Below are 19,853 nucleotides of genomic sequence, written 5' to 3'. Positions count from 1 at the left end.
GGCATTGGTCTGATACGCTATCTTGTGCATGGGTAGCACCTTGTGCAATGTTGGCTTTACTTGTTGATTTTGGTAATATCAAGGTCAAACATTGCCCAATGTATTATAGTACAACACTAATGCAGCTGCACATTGTATAGATCTGTGCACATATTTCTCCTGACATTGATTGATTGATCAAACTGCTAGCTGCCAATAAATAGCTGCCAGGAAGTACCCTGGCAATGCTGCCATGATTTATTCCTCTTCCCTGGAATACCCTAGTTCTGTAAAAGGTCATAATGTAAACACCCTGACCTTTCACTGTTTTACCCCCCCCCCCCCAAAAAAAAAAAAAAATAAAAATAAAAAATGTATAAAGTGACCTGCAGGCCTGTATGCTTAGTTTTGAAAGGGAAAGGACCCTATGAAGGCAGAGAATTTCAAGGGCATCAGGCAATGACCAAGGGGCAGGGAGGCAATCACCTTGTTTTGACTCTGTGAAGTACATGTATCAACCCTGCGACTCTATTAAATATTATTACCCAATGCATGATGCTGTTCACTAGTTTAAATTTTTTTTAAATTTAAAACCGTTTTCCGTGTGGACAGATGTACCTTTAAAATATCATACATGTAGCTATGTAAAAGAGAAATTGAAATCTAATTAAAGATGCAGGAAATGCGACCCAAACTAAATGCAACCCAAACTGTATTTCCTCTTTCCTCAGTCCGGCACGGTTGACTTCGACTCGGGTGCTTCACCATGCATCGTGTGCTTCTTACTGGGTGTGGTGTGTGTAGTGATATCATTGATGTAGAAGCATTGCTACTCCTGCAAATCAGAGGTGAGAGAGAGGACAATAAATGACATTGAGACGTGATCTGATCATGAAGCTGATAAATGAGGCTGGACATGGAACTGTTACTTCCATATTATCTTAGGTCTGTAGCGACAAAAATACGTGATGGCGCAGGATTAACATTTACAAATGGAAAAGTACAGCATCCCTCGCCCCACTCGACCTGCACCTACTAATGCTGATTGAAATGGTGAATTGGAGAAACATGTAATGAGATCCTGAGAATGGGTTTCCTTTTTTCACCGCTCTGTAAAAACTAAAAAAGCGTAATCAAAAAACAATTTATAGACAATTATGTATGTTGAGAGCAACTTGTGGACATTTTTTTTTGCATTTCATCTTTTCTACAACCTATATTTAACATTTGACGGTAAGATTGATAATGTGGCCTGGCAATTCTTTAACTCACCGACTTAAAACATGACACTCAATGTCTTTCAAATTATATTAACCACATCTTTTCACATCACCTAGGCTATTCAGATTTTACCATTGACGTTTCTGTTAGACTCAATCACTCTCAAAAATGTTCAACAGCTCACTTCTTTACGTCTCTAAATGAGGTCACAGATGGAAATGGTTCTTTGGAGGATACTGGTATGAACTTTGTCAGAGTGAGCTTTCAGACAAATATATTTCTTTAGTAGATTGGTACTATTTTATTGTTGCGGTACCCGCTGCCTCTAGTTACCAGGCATTCTCGTTAGTCTAGTTGGTAGGTAAAAACCAAAATTAATATTGGTTACGTTATAAACTGTTTTATTAGCTTTCAAATGGAAATATTTCTTGAAGGATTGGTACTGGTATGAACTTTACAATCAGTGAGCTTTCAGATGGAAACAGCTCCTTGGAGAATTAGCACTATGAACTTTAAAATCAGTAAGCTGCTCTACAACCACCAGTGTCAAAAACTTTCAGGCACTTGGCACTTATTTGGTGCTTGTGTATGTGAAATGCAAATATTTGACGCAATCCTTTTCAAATGAGTCATGTTTTTACATGGTGACCCCAATCTACTTTGGTCAGACATGTCACAAAATCAAGAAGAATGACAAGGAACCTGCGTAGATTTCACCAAACTCTTCCAAACTTAGGATTTATCCTAGGACTTAGGAAGAATTAAATTCCACATCCGAAGTTACTCGTCTTGACTCAAAGCATGGGGAGTGGCAGAGCGAGATCATACACCATGCAGGGAATGAGGTTGATACCGACAAGGCATGGGGTATAGCGTAGCGAGATCATACACCACTGGGAATGAGGTTGACACTGATGATGCATAAGGTCCCATGCCTGAGACAGGACATTATCTTATTCATTCTCTTTTTCAAATCTACCCTCACCATGAACCCTCAAGATTACAGGTAACATACTGAAGCCACTTTGCTCAAAGTAAAGTCTTCATTACTATCAGCTCAAAGTCCACAGTCCAAAGACAAATAACGTGTTGGTTATGAATGGCTTCCTTCACGCCTATTTTAACTCCACTCTCTATGAAGAAAAAAAAACACCTCTCGCACTCCATATGCAAAAATAACCAAGTGAGATTTCAAAAATTTAATACATTAGGAATGATTCTAGCAGATCAAAAATTGCTATCGATAACATCCAAAATAATAATTTGATACCTGATTTGTAAAGTGAGTTTGTCAATCACCATAAGAAATAGTTCTCAGGTGCTTAATGTTTTTTTGTACATAATCTTCAAGGAAAGCAAAACCCACTTTCAAGTCCACATTGACAGTTTACCTTGTATTTCAAGAACTGCTTGATAATACAACCATCGGGCTAGCTCTGTGTTCTAGTGGTAGACATCTGCTCTAGCAATGCAAATGTCGTGGGTTTGAATCCCACCCCCACCCAAAAGATTTGCTTGTGACATTTTTCACAGAATTTGGGAAAGTACCAAGTACACAGTGCTTGTCTACATCAATGTCATGATAAAAAAACAAAACTACACCCTTTATTTCTGATGCAAAATTAACATATTAAATTTATTATTGTGTATCTGAAATGTTAAAGATAACTGTTATTAGCTTGATATGTCTGTCCCACTCTTTATTCAATGTTTCATTTATTAATGAATAGCAATCTATTAATGAATATAAATCTTGTTTTTAAGGACAGGGTAATCCATACAATGGGGGCTGGAGGGACAGGACTCTTTGCAGTCGCGCTTCAGTTCACTACTGATTCATGAGCCAACACACTATGCGCAAAGATGCGTGACTGATACGCCGAAGATGGTACACCAATAACATTACATAAATCATGACAGGATGACTTTACTTAAAGGAACACGTTGCCTTGGATCGGACGAGTTGGTCTATTAAAAGCGTTTGAAACCGTTTCTTATGAAAAGCACATGGTTAGAAAGATGTTTTAAAAGTAGAATATAATGATCCACACAAGTATCACTAAAATTGCGTGGTTTTCCTTTTACGTCGCGAACTACCACGGTCGGCCATTTATGGGAGTCAAAATTTTTACTCCCATAAATGGCCGACCGTGTTAATCGACAGGGTAAAAAGAAAACCTCGCAATTTCGAGGCATATTTGTGTAGATCATTGTATTCTACTTTTACAATATCTTTCTAACCATATACATTTTACAATAAACGGTTACAGAACGCTTTTCAAAGACCAACTCAACCGATCCAAGGCAATGTGTTCCTTTAAGGCTTAAGACACATGTGTGGATTAGCTTTGATTCTGTCACATGACAAGCCAATCATCTTGAAAATGAAATTCCATCTGGTGGTTTTAAAAAGAGTAAGTAGTTATCATCAGTCTTGTATCTACTGAAGACGTGCTTTCATAACACAGTCTGAGAAATGCACGGATTAAACTGTAAATAACATTTGAAAATACTTTATTTTTATACTGATAAAGATTTGTATAATGCAAAACACTCGGCACTAGTTAAAGTTCTGCAAAAGTTAATGTTTTTCCTCAGTCACGATCTATGAATGTGACTCAAATTATATACCTCTTGAAACCCAAATGGCTTTTAATTTAGAGTGAGCTCATTTTGTTTAAAATACAAATTCCTCTAATACTACACTTGTGAACCAGTATTTTGTTTTGCAACTAATACATTCACTTGTGATTTACAAGCATTGCTAAAAGATTAAAATTCTTTGAAAATAGAAATGGAGAAAAAAACAACTATGGAAAAAAAAACAAGAAAAAAACATGGCTTTTCTCCAATAAAGTACATTACAAAATAAACAAACATATTGTAAATAGTATTCCTGTTTTATAACGCGCTTTCGCTCAAGTACCTGTTTAAGATTAAAATAATGTAAGATTTCTACAGGTGAACATGAGCTGCATATTTGCTACTTGCAAGATGACAAGTGCAAATATCTATGCAGGTATGGGGGTCAATGTTAGTAATTACCCTGATTGGGAGTAAGGCGCTTAACCAATTGACTTTATGTCCAGTACTCAATGGGAATGGTACCTGCAATCCAGAGATATAATTCTCTCTGACAAGTTGTCACTTATCAACAATGACTACTCCAAGTGGAGTTCATGAGATTCACATGCATCTGAATCAGGCATGATAAATGGTCCTTGAGGAAAAAAGTTGAACGATTTCATCAAGTACAAGGTTTGACCTACATACTTGTACACATTGTCTAGGCTGCTCTCAAGTTATAGAACTTGTTATGAAAGAATTACCCTTAAATCCAAAAGTTATCGACATAATTGTAATTTTAAAAAAAAACAGGCTGATTTCTTTGATTCTTTAGAGGCAAAATGTTGTTTACAAAATGTTGCATTTTATTGCTGAATCTAATTGCTGAACTAATGACAGGAAGATAAGAAGCTAACGTGTTTCGTACTACTGACCATAGTACTAATATTATAACTAATTGTAATATGAAACACATTAAATATTTACAATTCAAGTCTGGACAATGTTGTATTAATTTTTAGAAGTTGGAACATGTACCAATTATAAATTACAATGTCATAATAACATAAACTATACAGGGTGGTTTTTAAAAAAAAAGGTTTACCATAAATGATAGCCATATTTGCATAATTGCTTACACATTATTTGTTGATATATGAAAGCGGTGACTATTCTATCATTAATGGTCAAAATATCCTAGAAATAAAGATAATATTTGTTCAAGGGGAGACTTGTTAACTTGCTTGTCTTAATATGTAATATGTTGTATCACTCATACAACAAGTGTTAACAAACAACTCAGGTAAGCTGAGTGGTTTCTTTCACTGCCTTTCACCTCTGTTGACTCTGGTTCGGATCCCACCTCAGACCGGAAGCATTGCATATAATTGAATTTAGTTTTTAGTCCCCATCTGATTGACTGTGTTTTTCCCTATTATTGTAGTTTTCCTCCCACATCTAATTCTAAAATGTTCTTCTTGTTTCACTTTGTAATAAGCGCTAATTGTATGGCTGGATCATCCTGGATGTGTAATAAAATAAAATAAATTTTCTGAATGAACAGGGGTCTATTTCATTCACTTGCCCAAATAGCCACTACTTATGCATATTTCATAGCCGACAGGCTAATTCGCTAGAAAAATTGACAACCAGAGGGCGCCCTCTCGCGCCCGCCCAGCATGCTACGTAGTAGCTCCGCCAAAATGCGTCCTTTTTCTAACGACCGTACGTGGTAGACGTGAGTTTTTTCCACCCTCTTGCTTTAGCTAGAGTACTTGTACGTTCGCTTTATTCCTATAAAGATTACAACCAGTTCATTAGTAGAGTTTTCAGTCATTTTGAGTGACATTTTGGAAGAACCAGAGACGTCTTTTCTGTTACACTTATCCCCGAATTCTTGAGAATTATTGCATGATTTGCTAAGATATATATTCTGAATTCTGTCGAGACCCGAGCGCGAGTAGCACTCGGGGTCCTCGGGGATCGAGTACATCCCCTTACCTTAATTTCCAAGTGTATATATATTATTGTTGTGTCTCCGTGTCTTCCTTAATTTAATTAATTACGATATATAAATTAACTAGCGTCTCACCTCCGTGTGGGACTCCCTCCGGGAGCAGTACTCCCGTCCGTGGTAGAAAAGCTAGTTTTTCTAGGGTCAGTGTTCCACACTCGTGGGACTCCCTACTCTCCGATAGAAGTACTCCCGGCCGTTGTAGTAGGAGGCTGACTCCAGGGCTCAATAATTTACGATTGGCTAACGTTCTTCTGGTCGAACTCCCCCCGCCCGAGAGAAGTACTCTCGGCCCGGCGCAGGAAGTTAGCGGAGAGAGCTTGGGTATACCGATTAAATCCGTTCCCTTCCCCTGCTCGCTCCCCCTCGCTCCAGCGGAGAGCGTGGGCGCAAACGAAAATACATACAGGGTATACCGGCCTCTGGCCTCTCCCTTGCCCCGTCTGTTTTCGTACTGAGCCGGTCCCCGAGCTACCAGGAATCTACGCCGGTAAGGCCGTTCGATAAATTCCATGGTCAGCCATTTTCCTTCCTCGACACCGCGGTGACTTGAATCGAGGGACTATTGAGGGCGCTGTTGTGAGAAACATCGACCGGACGGTCTTTTTTCTTCCCACATACACAGTACCGCCCGGAAAGAGGGACGAACTTCAGTACCGGTCAAAATTGAAAAAGACCGCGCTACTGCACGTACGTACCCTAGCGTCTCCTATCACTATCCACGTGATATTAACGCATTAGCGATTTTTTCTTTCGCGCGATTTTCCAAATAATAATAATAATAATAATAATAATAATAATAATAATAATAATAAAATAATTTTTTTTTTTTTTGTGCGCGACTTACCACAACATATCACGGCGCTCCGCGCGTGACTATTTACAATGGTAAAGAGCACAACTAAGGGCTCGAGTAGTACCAAGGGTAAACCCATGAAAAGTACATCACACTCGAAGCCAACGACTGCAACTTCATTCAGTCCTCAGGCGAAGATTTCCTCAGGATCCTCTACGCCTCAACAATCCTCTGGACTGTTAGCCCAGGCAGGTGAACAAAAGCGAGTGGGCTCAGAATTGAAATTTTCTCCCGCCCAATCTTCGCGTTCAGGGCGCTCTGGTCCCCCGCCCGTGGGGCGGACGGACCAGGGACTAGGAGTGAAGGAATCACAGTCCACCTCATTTACGGACCGCTGCTCGGGAATACCAATGACTGATTCAGAGTTTTCCCTGGCCAGCGTGGCTTCAGTCAAGAAGACCAAGCAAAAGCGTTCAATCTCCTCTTCTGATGACTCTTCAGCTACATTGAAGGTCAAAAAGAAGAAGAAAAAACAGGATACCATATCCCCGTCAGCCTTTATGAAGGGGTTCGATTCAATCAACACTACATTGGCAACAATCGCCCAACAGCGATGGGGAGTGGCACCCACCCCACAGTGGGCTCCCCCACCATCCACCTTCCCGGACCCAGACCCGGGATTGGTTGTTCAGGGGCCTATCAGAGCAGCCCCAGTCGTTACCGAACCTCCACAGTTGGCAGAGGTAATCGATAGTGGGACGGAGGTGCCTCGCACTCCGGGGCATGAATGGCAACGGAGAAGTTCTCCTTCGGCCATCTCGCTGCACCCTTCAACTACCCGTGAGGCATCCAACGGGGAGGAACCCGAGGAGGAGCCCGAGGGGGAGAGGAGCTCACATGAGGCACGCTCTGAGGAAGACGGGCCAACAGAACCGGGCAGTTTCTCTTCTTTTGAAACTCAGCTCCGACTGGTGCAACGAGACATGGTTCGGGTACTCAAGCTACCAACCGATGAAACCCCAGGGGACTCATCGGACCCTCGCTCTTTTAAGACAAGAACCGGAGGGGAAGAAACGCGCAGCACGCCGTTCCCGACCCTCCCATTAGACCGTCTTGGCGTGGACCGCATCAAAAGCACAGCCGCTCTAAAGAAATGGATTCCACATACCAAAAGGTCTAAGAACTACTTCTAGTACCCGCAAAAGGACTGTGAGGATTTCTTCACCGTCCCCACCATACCGTCTACCGCAAAAGACAAACTCCAAAGCGATAGCGGTAAAGCCTCAGCTAAGGCGATCTTTGCCGACAAGGGGAAAGCCCGACTTGAGGAACAGATGAGGAAAATCGATGAGGCAGCTCGCTTCGGCGCCAAAGCCAACGCTTTTCTTCTACTGCTCTCGGAATACATTGTCTGCGCCTGTGAGGAGGGCACATCCACCCCAGCGGACATGCTAGCCATAGCTTTTCGCTGTCTAGAGGAAGGCCTTAGGATGTCCTTGGAGCAATTCACCAGAATTTCACTCCAGACTACTCGTTCCAGAAGGACAAATGTACTTGAGACTCTGTACATTCCCTACGAAGGGGCCAAGAAGAAATTAGAGGATATCTCTCTTCTTGGGAACGACCTCTTTGGAGGGCAATTCCAAGAGGTTCTTGAGACAGAGGCAAAATGCTTAAAAACCGCAGACAAACTAAACCTGCGAAAACCAGCGGCCCCAAAAGCCAAGCTTAGGGGAAGAAAGGCTACCAGGGCTGGCTTCACGCCACGCCCAGCCTTTCGTAAGGCCCTTAAGTCCCCTCAACAACAGGCCCCTAGGGCATCCCCCAGCACTGCCCCAGCGGCACCCCGCTACTCCCAGCCTGCCCGTCAGAACTTCCAGACAAGCGGCAGGGGACGTGGCGGCGGTAGGCCCCCTCCCCCTCCTCGCTACTCGGGAGGGTGGAGGCGGTGACGCCCTGCTTCCGACTCTGGCCCCCGAACCGGGACCCGTCGGGGGCCGTCTCAGAGATTTCGTAGGGTCTTGGAGCGAGATCACGTCCGACGCATGGGTGCTCGCAACGGTCGAACACGGTTACTGTCAAGAGTTCACGAGCACCCCTCCGTCAGACACCCTGGTTCGCGAAACTCCAGTTCCGGCGAACAGGGAAAAGCGCCTGGCTCTAGAGAAGGAGATATCCTCCCTACTAGAAAAGCAGGCAGTGCGTCCGGTAGCGGACGCAGAACAGTTCCAGGGGTTCCTCTTGACGTTCTTTCTAACGTCAAAAAAGGGAACTATGGAATGGCGACCTATAATCAATCTCAAACCGCTCAATCGGTTCATCAGACTGAGACGCTTCCGGATGGAAACATTAAAAGTGATCCTGGAATCGCTACCCAGGGCGGTATGGGCAGCGTCAATCGACCTCAGAGACGCTTACCTCCACATACCAATCTCTTCGGGGCACTCCCTGGAGTTCACGACCCTCCCATCTAGACTCTCAACGTCACCAAGGGCGTTCACAAGAGTCACACGAGCAATCGCAGCCTATCTACGTCGTCGGAATATCATGATCTACATGTACCTGGACGACTGGCTGATTGTCGGCAGATCGGAAGAGGAAACAGCCCAATATCTGCAGACCACGTGCGAGGTGACAAGGGCTGTAGGCTTCATTATAAACGAAGAGAAATCTCGTTTCATACCAACCCAGTCTCCGACCTTCCTAGGAGCGGTCATCGACCTTCAGAACGGCATGGCCTTTCCCACAACGGAGCGCATCACAGCTCTATATCAGTGCATGGACCTGTTCCTATCATCCACCACGGCCCCAGCACGGGCCTGGTTAAAACTTCTGGGCTTCATGGCCAGTCTGGTAGATCTGGTTCCATGGTGCCGACTCCGAATGCGACCACTCCAGCTACACCTCTTGTCACATTTCAGGCCGAAAAGGGACTATATATCAATCCTCGTACCAATCAGCAGCCACATCCTTCCTCATCTGCGATGGTGGCAAAAGGAGGAAAACGTCAACTGCGGCCTTGGGTTTCCCACCAAGGGCTCCCCAGGTCACAATCTTAACCGACGCATCCAACAAGGGCTGGGGCGCGTCCTCGGGCCCACGGCAGACAGCTGGGGTGTGGGACAAGTTCTTCAAGTCCCAACACATCAACATCCTGGAGCTCCAGGCGGTCATCAATGCCCTACGGCACTTCCAAACCGAGGTCAGGAACCGTGCGGTCCTCATCAGGACAGACAACACGACAGTCGTGTCATATATAAACAGACAGGTAGGCACGCGGTCACCTCAGCTGTGCCTCCTCACCTGGGACTTGAACCTCTGGCTCATCGAGAACGAGGCAACTCTGCATAAAATCCATATTCCGGGAGTGGAAAACACGATAGCGGATGCACTGTCAAGGGGTACAGTGATCCCTACAGACTGGACCCTGCACAACGGTGTGACCCAACAGATCTTTGCGACAGCGGGTCGACCACACATAGACCTTTTTGCGACAGAGATAAACGCCAAACTCCCGGTATTCTCACAAGATTCCATCATCCCAGGGCCTGGGCCACCGACGCCCTAGCCATAGACTGGACAGGCATGTTCGCATATGCGTTCCCTCCGATATCCCTCCTTCAGAGAGTCATAGGGAAAATAGGGCAGGAATCGTGCCGGATTCTCCTTATCGCTCCCTTCTGGCCACGCCAGCCATGGTTCCTAAGACTAGTGAGACTTCTAGTAGGGGACCCCCTGATTCTCCCGGATCGACACGATCTCCTATACCAACCACACTCCCGACTACTACATCCAGCGCCGGGAGACCTCCACCTGGCGTGTTGGCCACTGTCAAACGATCCCTCATTACAGCTGGCCTTTCTGAAGAGGCTGCGACCCTTGCAGCGAAGGGGCGTCGCCTCTCCACACGAAAGGTTTACGACAACCGACTTCAACATTTTAGTCGGTGGTGTGACGACCGCGCTGTGGATCCGACCACTGCATCTTTGGCGATGGTGTCAGATTTTCTAGTTCACCTCTTTAATTCCCAACTGAAGGTGACAACAATTAAGAATTACAGATCAGCCATTACGGCATTCCACGAAGGGTTCTCCGATGGCTCCACAATCTCATCGAGCCCCGTGCTAACACAGATACTTCGGGGCATGTTTAACGAAAGGCCCCCGAGACAGAGGCTGGTCCAATCCTGGGACTTGGGGCGGGTGCTAGAGAACTTAGCAGCGGTCCCCTATGAGCCGGCACACCGGTCTTCACTGTTGCAACTTTCAATCAAGCTGGCCTTCCTCATAGCTGCAGCTTCAGCTAGGAGGGGATGTGAAATCCAGGCACTTCATTCCAACCGGGACACATCCGGTGGGAACCGGGAGGGGTTCGCCTTGTACCCAAGGCTTCATTCCTTACTAAGAACCAGACGGCAGTTTTTACCCCGCCTGATATCTTCATTCCCGAAATTGCCTCTATATCATCTGTCCGATCAGACAGGCTCTGGTGCCCCATACGCTCCCTCAAATGGTATCTGGAACGTACCAAACCACTTAGAGGGACCTGCGGCCAACTTTTTATCTCGACTACTCCCCCGCATGGTCCAGCCTCCAAAGATACAATCAAACGGTGGATTGTATCAGCAATAAAGTCAGCAAACCCCGACTGGCTGTCAGATAAGGATACAGGCAGTCAGGGACCCATACGTGCACACGACGTCCGTGCCGTGTCAACATCCTGGGCGTTTTTCAGGGGGATCTCCTTTGCAGAGATCTCACAAGCAGCTTGCTGGAAGGGCCCATCAACCTTCACCACCTGCTATCTGCGTGATGTGCTCCAGATGTGCGCCTCGCCTACCCAACCTCCATGTTACGGTGCTATTCTATGCATAAGAAGTGGCTATTTGGGTAAGTGAATGAAATAGACTCCCCCCCCCCCCACAATAGTGTGGGACAAGTCTATGAATGATACTTACCCAAATAGCCTTCCCGCCCTCCTTCCCCACTAACGGCTCGTGTTCAGGGTTACCTGTAAGATGAGAAAGAGAAGGACGTATTTTGGCGGAGCTACTACGTAGCATGCTGGGTGGGCGCGAGAGGGCGCCCTCTGGTTGTCAATTTTTCTAGCAAATTAGCCTGTCGGCTATGAAATATGCATAAGTAGTGGCTTTTTGGGTAAGTATCATTCATAGACTCGTCCCACACTATTGTGGGGGGGGGGGGAATTCCCAAAATGCTGACAAGAAGCTTTGATAACATAAGATTTTAAATATTAGACACCCAACCATCTATAGTATATTGTTTGCACAGTATCTATAATTTTCACTACAAATTGTCACAAACACCATAGAAACACAAGCCAACCATGCATATTTTAACAAGGCAGAAGGTCATAGAAACAGAAGGTGGACTGCCTGACTAAGGTCATGTAACAGCTGGGCTTAGGCTGATGTTGAAGCAGTCTATGTTTCTTCCTGCACTGAATGATATTTTAGTCCCAATCTCTTGATGCAACATCAACCATGAACCAGGTCAAACATATGTAATCAATCAGCTAAATTATGGCTAGAAATCTTGTAATAGTTTTAAAACAAAATAATATGTTGCCTATAAACTAATTGCGATAACATAACCCTCCTCCCGACGGCGACACCGAAGGCATGTGGCTATATAGACAGCGGATGGACCTGTTGTGAGTGAAACCCTGAAGTTAGACTTCCTTGCTTGGTTGGAGTTGAGCCTTAAACACATTCCACCAAGATGCAACAGCCAACAGTCTACATCCAATTGACTGATCAACATTCCATTTGTTGAATATTTAATGTAACAATGACACACAAGTGCACATTGTATTAATGTCAAACGACTGTCAGCCGACAATTGTCAGTCGACGATAGTCTCACTGCATTCAAATAGTAATTATTGAGCTGTGTTGCCTAGCCAGACAAGCCGACTAGTTTGACTCAAAACAATACAAATTACAATCGTTCTCGGCAACGTCGCCAATCAGTTGTAATCTAGCCAAACACATTGCTTTTTGACGGGTATTTTAAAATACAGAGCACAACATTAAATGCTACTACGCTAATACTTACATCATTTACAGTTAGGATCCTCTGAAGATAAATCTAGCGAGTCCTGGCTGTGTTTACAATTAACTGTAGGCCTACATTGTACTCTAGAAAGACGAGATATACATCCGTAATGACAAGGTCTAGATCACACAATGCTGTATAGCAATTGTACACAATAGTGTTTATAATCAACTCCCATCATCAGCTCGCGCGGTCTGACTAGTGTGGTCGCTCCCAACAATAGAGGGCGACCGTTTATTTCAATGAGTTGCGCGCTTTGTCCAAAATGATAATCCGCACCATTGACCATGAATGGCCCCACCGCAAAGTACAATCCTTTGGTTCAGTCGCGTGGACTACTGATCCGCGTTTGATCACCTGAAATTCCTAAGTATTTCAGTTTCGTGGACCTTCCCATTATTTTCAACATTATTACTTTATGCCGATTTTTATGTTGACTGGAATGTGATTTTTTCGACTTCAATCAGATGTTCTCTCAGGCGGCATGGATGTTCCGCGTCCGATGAGAATTTTGTTTTGTTTTATTCAAGGGCTCATCATTTCTACCGGATCTCTTCTATCATTAAGATTATAAAATCTGCCACTTGCTTGAAATCGTAATTGCAATTAGGATTATCACCTCATTATAGTCATCAAAGTTTTGAATATATGTCGACATGATTGTTACTCGTTTCTTGGACCCTCAATAATATCACGGCCGTGCACATACAAAAAAAGAACAACACTACAGCTAGTGGTTGAGGCCCCCGTAAAACGGACCCGTGTCCTGGAGGACTGTGGTTATTTTACATGAAGAACATATAAACATTTGGGATATGAAGTTTACTAAGGCGTAACTTGAACATGCGATCCCCGGCGCTGTACCAACTGATCTTTCTGAAATCCCTATAATATTGTCAACTAATATTTTGTTCGAGTCGTTTCGAATACAGGTTTCTCTATCAAGTTACAAAACCAAAGGAGAAGAGAATTAGTTCGGGATGAAAATTTCCTTTTGCGACACTGCTGCAGCGAATCAATTTATTATTATAAAATTAATTTAACTCAAACAACTAATTCCACGAGTTGATGTAAAATAATATCTCTCGCTTAAAAATGATAAGGTAAATAAAATACATACATTTTCTTTTTGCCTTTTAAAGTTTCAAAATATTGTTTGTTATTGATACAATTATTAACTTACCTTTGAGGCAAAAATGTTCACATAATAGTTGTGGAGGGCAAAGGGAAAGAAAAAAAAACGATTTGTGATTTCCCTCATCCGACACTGAAACGAGAGACAGAACTTCACCAGTCATTCGTAAATCCACAGAGTAAAGGTTGGTGAAATTTGCTTATCTTTTAGAACGAGCAAGATGACCATCCACACTGATAGCTAACGTGTTGCGAAATGATGAGCGATCTACCCGTATACACCGATGATAATAAACAGATGAGTCGATCACCATCCCATCAAGGTGTTATCGCTGGACAATGTTGCATTGAGGGCGCTCGTCAAAATGATGTTGCCGTACATGTGTATCTGGAGGAGGAATATTGCTCCTTTGGCTCTTCGAGCTCCCCGTTCCATAAAAGTATGTTCAATGTACAGGAGCACAAGACTAATGAGAAGTAAACAATTCTCAAGAAGCACTTTACTAACATGCTTTCCCCGGCTATGAGACCCCCCCCCCCCCCCGCAAAGGCCGCCATCATCCCAAATTTCAATCTGTTATAAATTAAAATCATCTTGCTTCTAGCACTGGACACAATTGGTGATTACTCAATATTATATTTGTTAACATACAAACTACTTGGTTCAGTCTCCTGACGATGACTAGAGCAAGCTAGTCGAAACGTTGAGACCAATTCAGAACTGACTCCGCGGCAGTACAGTTATTACGATCCTATTAGCTAAAGTAGTAGTCCAGTCTAATTTCTATACCATCCGCCCTGGTAATGGTTATAAAAGCAGGACAGTTCTTTTCAGAACTGAGAAGTCTCCCGAACATCCGATTATCTACTCCACGGCAGTAGAATAAAGCAAGACAGTTCGCTAAGAACAACTCTACCTGGCAAAGGAAAGCTGTTGATAGTATAAACCATTGTGAGAAACGACTTCCTCCGAAGTAACGTAGTTTATGAGAAAGATGGAAATATTATCCTGACTTATTATACTAAACGTCATACCTGAAGCCTATATCAGGCATCTAGCATACAAGTGTCCACCTATAGTGTGTTTGTAACTTTCATTATTCCTTCGTACCTTGGATGACTAAGATTGAGCCCAATTAATGTTAAAAGATTTGTTATTTTATGCACAATGTTTGTGCTAACAAGTGAGAAACTGGTCTTAGGCAGCCGAATGTGTCCATGTATACAATATTTTTCAGTAATTCATGATGTTAACAAAAACGTACAAGTGTGTTTATCCCCTGCATGCTACTATCTGACTGCGTTGATTTGGTGGTTTAATTACTTCAGCTCGACTAAGAACAAAAGAGATTTGTTTTTAAAGTTTACTTGGTGTAATTGAATAAGTTCAAATATTAAGCCAATTATATCATTCGGCAGTTGGTTTAATGTGGTTTCGTATCACCTTCGCGTCAAGATTCTGATTTTTTTTTTTGATTTTTTTTTCAAATTAATAACAATTTTTGGGGGATTTTTTGCCTGTAGAAACATTTCGTTTTGCATGTGGTTCACGCTGTGTTTTGCATGGTCTCTGGATCTGCATGGTCTTTGGCTCTGTGGGTGATGGGTAATTGATAGGGCAGGTAGGTGTTCGATGAAATTTTGTCCGTCGCCAGAGATTTTGTCCTCAACGGAAAACTTGGGTTGGATGAGGATGTTTCAAAAGAGGGCGCTATATCAGAATAAGTTTGTACACAGTTCACATTATGGGTGCACCCCACTTAAAAACTTCAAAATTAATGTGCGCAATATTAACATTCAAAAACACACAAACATACATAATGTCTCACAGATTTACAGTTAAAAGGAAATCATTTTGGAATCTTGATTAATCCTGTGCTAAACTTAATGCGGAGAGTCCCATGTGCCCGTCGAGTAATTCTCCCGCCAAAATAAAAACACCCTAAACTAGTGTAATATTTAATACACGTCTCGGAAAAAAGGACCATTTATTTCAAGGCCCATATCATCCAAAAAACCTCAAGTTGGAAGTCAACAATCCCCAGGTCTCAATATTGGGCAACATCTTTACACTGTGAATCTGTTATTCGTTTTCTTTGGCATACATACCCACCCTCTACTGTGATGGAGTGCAGAACACACATTAAGTTCACATTATTTTTTGACCGGGACCAAGGGGTGGGGCAACAAGACATGTTTCTCGGTATTAATAGCGCCATGGAGCAGTGTTTTCGATGGATATGGCGCTTAATGTATAAATGTTTACTATTATTATTGCTGTTATTACATGATCAGGGTTTTAGATGATCAATCGGTCAATGCCTTAAATATTGTTTTAATACACCTTTATTTGCCATTTTGTTCATGTCCATAACAATAATGAATGCTAGTAGTCATTTGTGCAATAATACAAACCAAACTATTAAACTTGTTGTTCCAGCCTGCCTCGGTTTGGTAACATTTGTATCAGTATTGGGGACACTCGCCTCGCTTATTTTGGCCTTCTAACTCAGATTGATATAGTATAATACATGTGGGGCTATATGAATTGTAGCAAATAGTTTTGCCTTTCACTCAGAAAATAGTGCAATTATTTTACAAACTCAGGTAGAGAGATAGGATTGTGATTTTACACTACTCCAGAGCAGTTTTGACAGAGTAGCGGCTACAGTTATGATTGAGGGGAAAAGTTACATAAAGGCCCATCAGGGCGATCTACCTTAATGGTCAAATTGAACTCGCTATAATTGTTATTATTATAATTGCACTTTATTCTATTGGAATTCACGGTCGATTAAAAAAACACACTTTGTTTTTGACACTATAGACCTTTCTTTTGTTGATAAACAAACCGCCTTGGTTGGCATAGTCGGCCGAATGTTAGTAAAACACTCAATCGTAAAAACAGATGTTTTCACCAAATTCAGCATTTTCTGCAAACTTTCAATAAAAAAAAAATACCTCTCATTATCATTTGTTTTGTTTTTAACAAAATAAACAAATTTGGTTACATTGTTACCAAAAATAGCGATCTTTTCTCAATTTGCACTTACGGCTTTCCATAGTTTTCCAATCTGGGTTGGCAAAAACTCGGGCTGTGACGTTGCAAAAGAAAGGTCTATAAAGTAATAAAATGGTCATGAAAACATGGACATCAATATGAGCAACAGAGGGCAGCAAACTCTTTACGAAGTAAAGCAAAATAGTTCGTGGGTTCCCGCTGTACTGTAAACAGGAACAGAGGGGACAGCCCAACATACCAGCGATACTTTACTAATGTTGCATTATCGTCTGATAAATCATTGTGTGTGTGTGCCGCCGTACCGTATGTACTTGGATATTACGTGTTGTCGATGAGTCGAGATCTTGTGTACAAACACCGCTGACAAAAAGACAAACTCAACTTTTGCATCACTTCATCTTCAAGTTTGTTGGTCTTCTATTTGAATTCGGTAAGTCACAATAATTCGAGTGACATTTGACGACTTGTTTCATGTTTCTGTAACTGCGTTTTGTGTTAGACGAAGTTGCTGGTCATGCCAGTTTGGGTATCTTTCCTTCCTGAATCCTGTTGACTATTTTTGCTGATGATGTGCAAGCACTGACATAGTCCCATGACTGATAAGTAACGTCATTGCATCTATTTCGTGATAAACTGCAACGTTATTGCACTATATTAAAATGTTAGCTATTGTCAGAGATTAATATATTGGTCTTTAAATGAGCGGTGACAAGGTCTAAATAAACGCCCATCTAAATATAACTGGTCGTGCGATGTTTTAAAATTAGTTTAAAAAAAAATAAAAGGACCAACCAAGCTGAACTTTGAGTTTGAAGAGTGAAGTGATTTTTTTAGTGAAGGCGAGGTCTTTTTGTTTTAATTGCAAGGCCACGATGACCCTGCACAAGGTTTTTGAGACAGAGCCACCATTAATTTACTCCCATTCAAAAGTATGCCTACTTCTACTTGTACTTCTACGTGGTACTCGGCAATGTCCGTAATGATTATAATATTGTGCAATATTAATATTATATTTTGTCAAACGCGTTTATAAAAACATCAAACACATTTAAAGCCATTGGACACTTTTGGTAAACAGCATTGTCCAATGGCCCACACTTTGTGTATCACAACATATATAAAATAACAAACCTGTGAAAATTTAGGCTCAATCGGTCATCGGAGTCGGGAGGAAATAACGGGAAACTCCATACCTTGTTTCCGCACGTTTCGCCGTGTCATGACATGTGTTTAAAGTAAATCTGTAATTCTCGTTAGCGAGAATTGATAATTGTTTTAATGTTTTCTCAAAAAGTAAAGCATTTCATGGAATAATATTTGAAGAGAAGTCTTTCACCATTACCTTCTGTAAACCCTGTAAATTATTTGTAAATCTGTGAACTATATTTTTTTTTCTGTACCGAAAGTGTATAATGGCTTTAAAGGGAAGGTACACGTTTGGTAATTGTCAAAGACCAGTGTTCTCACTTGGTGTATCCCATCATAAGCATAAAATAGCAATCCATTGAAAATTTGGGCTCAATCAGTCATCGAAGTTGCGAGGACATGATGAAAGAAAAAACAGCCTTGTTGGATGAATTTGTGTGCTTTCACATAGGAATAAAAGACTTCTAGCTAGAAGTCTTTTATTATTTTAGGTAGAAATTACCTCTTTCTCAGAAACTACGTTACTTCCGAGGGAGTCGTTTCCCACAATGTTTTATACTATCAACAGCTCTCCAGTGCTTGTTACCAAGTCAGTTTTTAAGTTAATATTTGTTTTGAGTAATTACCAAACGTGTACCTTCTCTTTAAATTAAACATGTTTAAATAAAAATGAAAAGCCAAGCAGCATTATTTTCTTTTACCAAAATAATAACTTCTTAATCTTATGAAATTATAGATAATTTAAAGTCTTCTTGATTAGAGTTTTGTGGTGTTTTTTTTCGTGGCTGGGGGTACACTTATACCAAAATAAACTTGTAAGTTTCCTTGTTTATTTTGTGTTTTATTGTCAAAAAAATTTCAAATATGACAAACATCTTCTTATAATAATACATGTGAGTTTAATACGGCTTTTCCATTTCATACGGCTTTTCCTCATGAAATGGAGTGCTTTAGTCCAGATTTCACTTGTGATTATATTGTACAATAATGTTCCCAACTCATTATGCATCTATAAAAAAAAAACCTTGCCAGTGCGGAATGCACCTTCGCCATTTTGTGATTCATTGCCGTTGTATGCATACTGACTGAATGGCAGACAGTCTAGATTGTAAAATGCTTTACGCATTGTGCAAAGAGTCTGTATCATGTATCTTCCAATGATCCCTCCAGCCAGAGGGGTATAGTCGTACTGAAGACAGTATTTGTTATGTGTACTAGAATGTTTATGAATCCCTGAATCTCTTTAATTCCTCATACCACCTGATACTGACATACAGTAAACTCCAGTACATTTGCCTTATGTACATGTATGTAGGCCCTAGGTAGATTGAGTTACAGCTTTATACTGTATGGCTAAATTGATAAGAGTCAGGACTTTTTGTAAATACTTCTAGTTCTGAGAACGTTTACATTGTAACTGATTAGATCATGCTATAAAATCTCTTGTTTTAAAATTATAATGGTTTCATGTACACATGTTTAATGGTGACTGAAAGGCAGGCCTCAAGAAATCGCTGGAACATTGTGAAATTTTGTTTGGCAACCTGGACAGCTGATTGGTCTACTTGATCAGGCAAATTAGGGGCTCAAACTCGATGAGTCAGATATTATTAACAAATAATTACTGTTTTATTACACTTGTGATCTTCAACAAGTCTTCAAAGCTATTAGTAAAGTCTTAGGTTGAAAAATCTCTTCAAAATGTCAAGAATGTTGAGATCCTGCCATCTGAACTGACACTGGCTTCCCTATCTATATAACATGTATGCCAACTGTACATGATGTAGGCCCGACTACTGGTGGTCTGGTCAACCCCACTGTATACGCCTCTCTTAATATTTATGCATGAGGTACGTCACAATGCTAACCCAAAACGAGGCGATGGGCGCAGCCACTGCAA

The 19,853-nt window shown here is 41.9% G+C and overlaps 3 protein-coding genes and 1 pseudogene across 8 annotated transcripts in view; 3 read left to right on the top strand and 1 right to left on the bottom strand.

Annotated features, from left to right (window-relative positions):
• LOC139951378 (plexin-A4-like) overlaps positions 1–849 on the top strand; it is a 42,592-nt gene extending 41,743 nt beyond the window's left edge. For all 4 annotated transcript variants that reach the window (XM_071950256.1, XM_071950265.1, XM_071950281.1 and 1 more), the window contains exon 7: positions 711–849. In XM_071950256.1, the coding sequence (XP_071806357.1) occupies positions 711–800 (90 nt within the window). In that variant the 3' untranslated portion in view covers positions 801–849. The remainder of the gene's footprint in view (positions 1–710) is intronic.
• LOC139951405 (uncharacterized) lies at positions 680–12,803 on the bottom strand. Of its 2 annotated transcripts, XR_011787763.1 has the most exons (3): positions 12,652–12,803; positions 11,533–11,585; positions 683–814 (listed from the first exon to the last, which is right to left on the bottom strand). XR_011787763.1 is itself a non-coding variant. In XM_071950290.1 (2 exons), the coding sequence occupies exons 1-2, from the start codon at positions 6,291–6,293 to the stop codon at positions 789–791; spliced, it is 462 nt and encodes a 153-aa protein (XP_071806391.1). In that variant the 5' UTR covers positions 6,294–6,482; the 3' UTR covers positions 680–788. The 2 variants fall into 2 exon arrangements, 1 of the variants encoding a protein (XP_071806391.1); XM_071950290.1 differs by lacking the exons at positions 11,533–11,585; positions 12,652–12,803 and adding an exon at positions 5,858–6,482 and having other exon boundaries at positions 680–814.
• LOC139949603 (uncharacterized) lies at positions 7,910–10,586 on the top strand (annotated as a pseudogene).
• A 4,293-nt stretch (positions 12,804–17,096) lies between the features above and the next one.
• The window catches only part of LOC139951366 (plexin-A2-like), a 96,056-nt gene continuing 93,299 nt past the window's right edge, over positions 17,097–19,853 (top strand). For both annotated transcript variants that reach the window (XM_071950244.1, XM_071950236.1), the window contains exon 1: positions 17,097–17,237. The gene's annotated coding sequence lies outside the window, so the exon portion shown is untranslated. The remainder of the gene's footprint in view (positions 17,238–19,853) is intronic.

This window comes from Asterias amurensis, chromosome 2 (genome assembly GCF_032118995.1).
Source record: "Asterias amurensis chromosome 2, ASM3211899v1".
NCBI lineage: Eukaryota > Metazoa > Echinodermata > Asteroidea > Forcipulatida > Asteriidae > Asterias > Asterias amurensis.
Note: the sequence above shows the minus strand (reverse complement) of the source record. Positions and strands in the feature narration are given on the sequence as shown.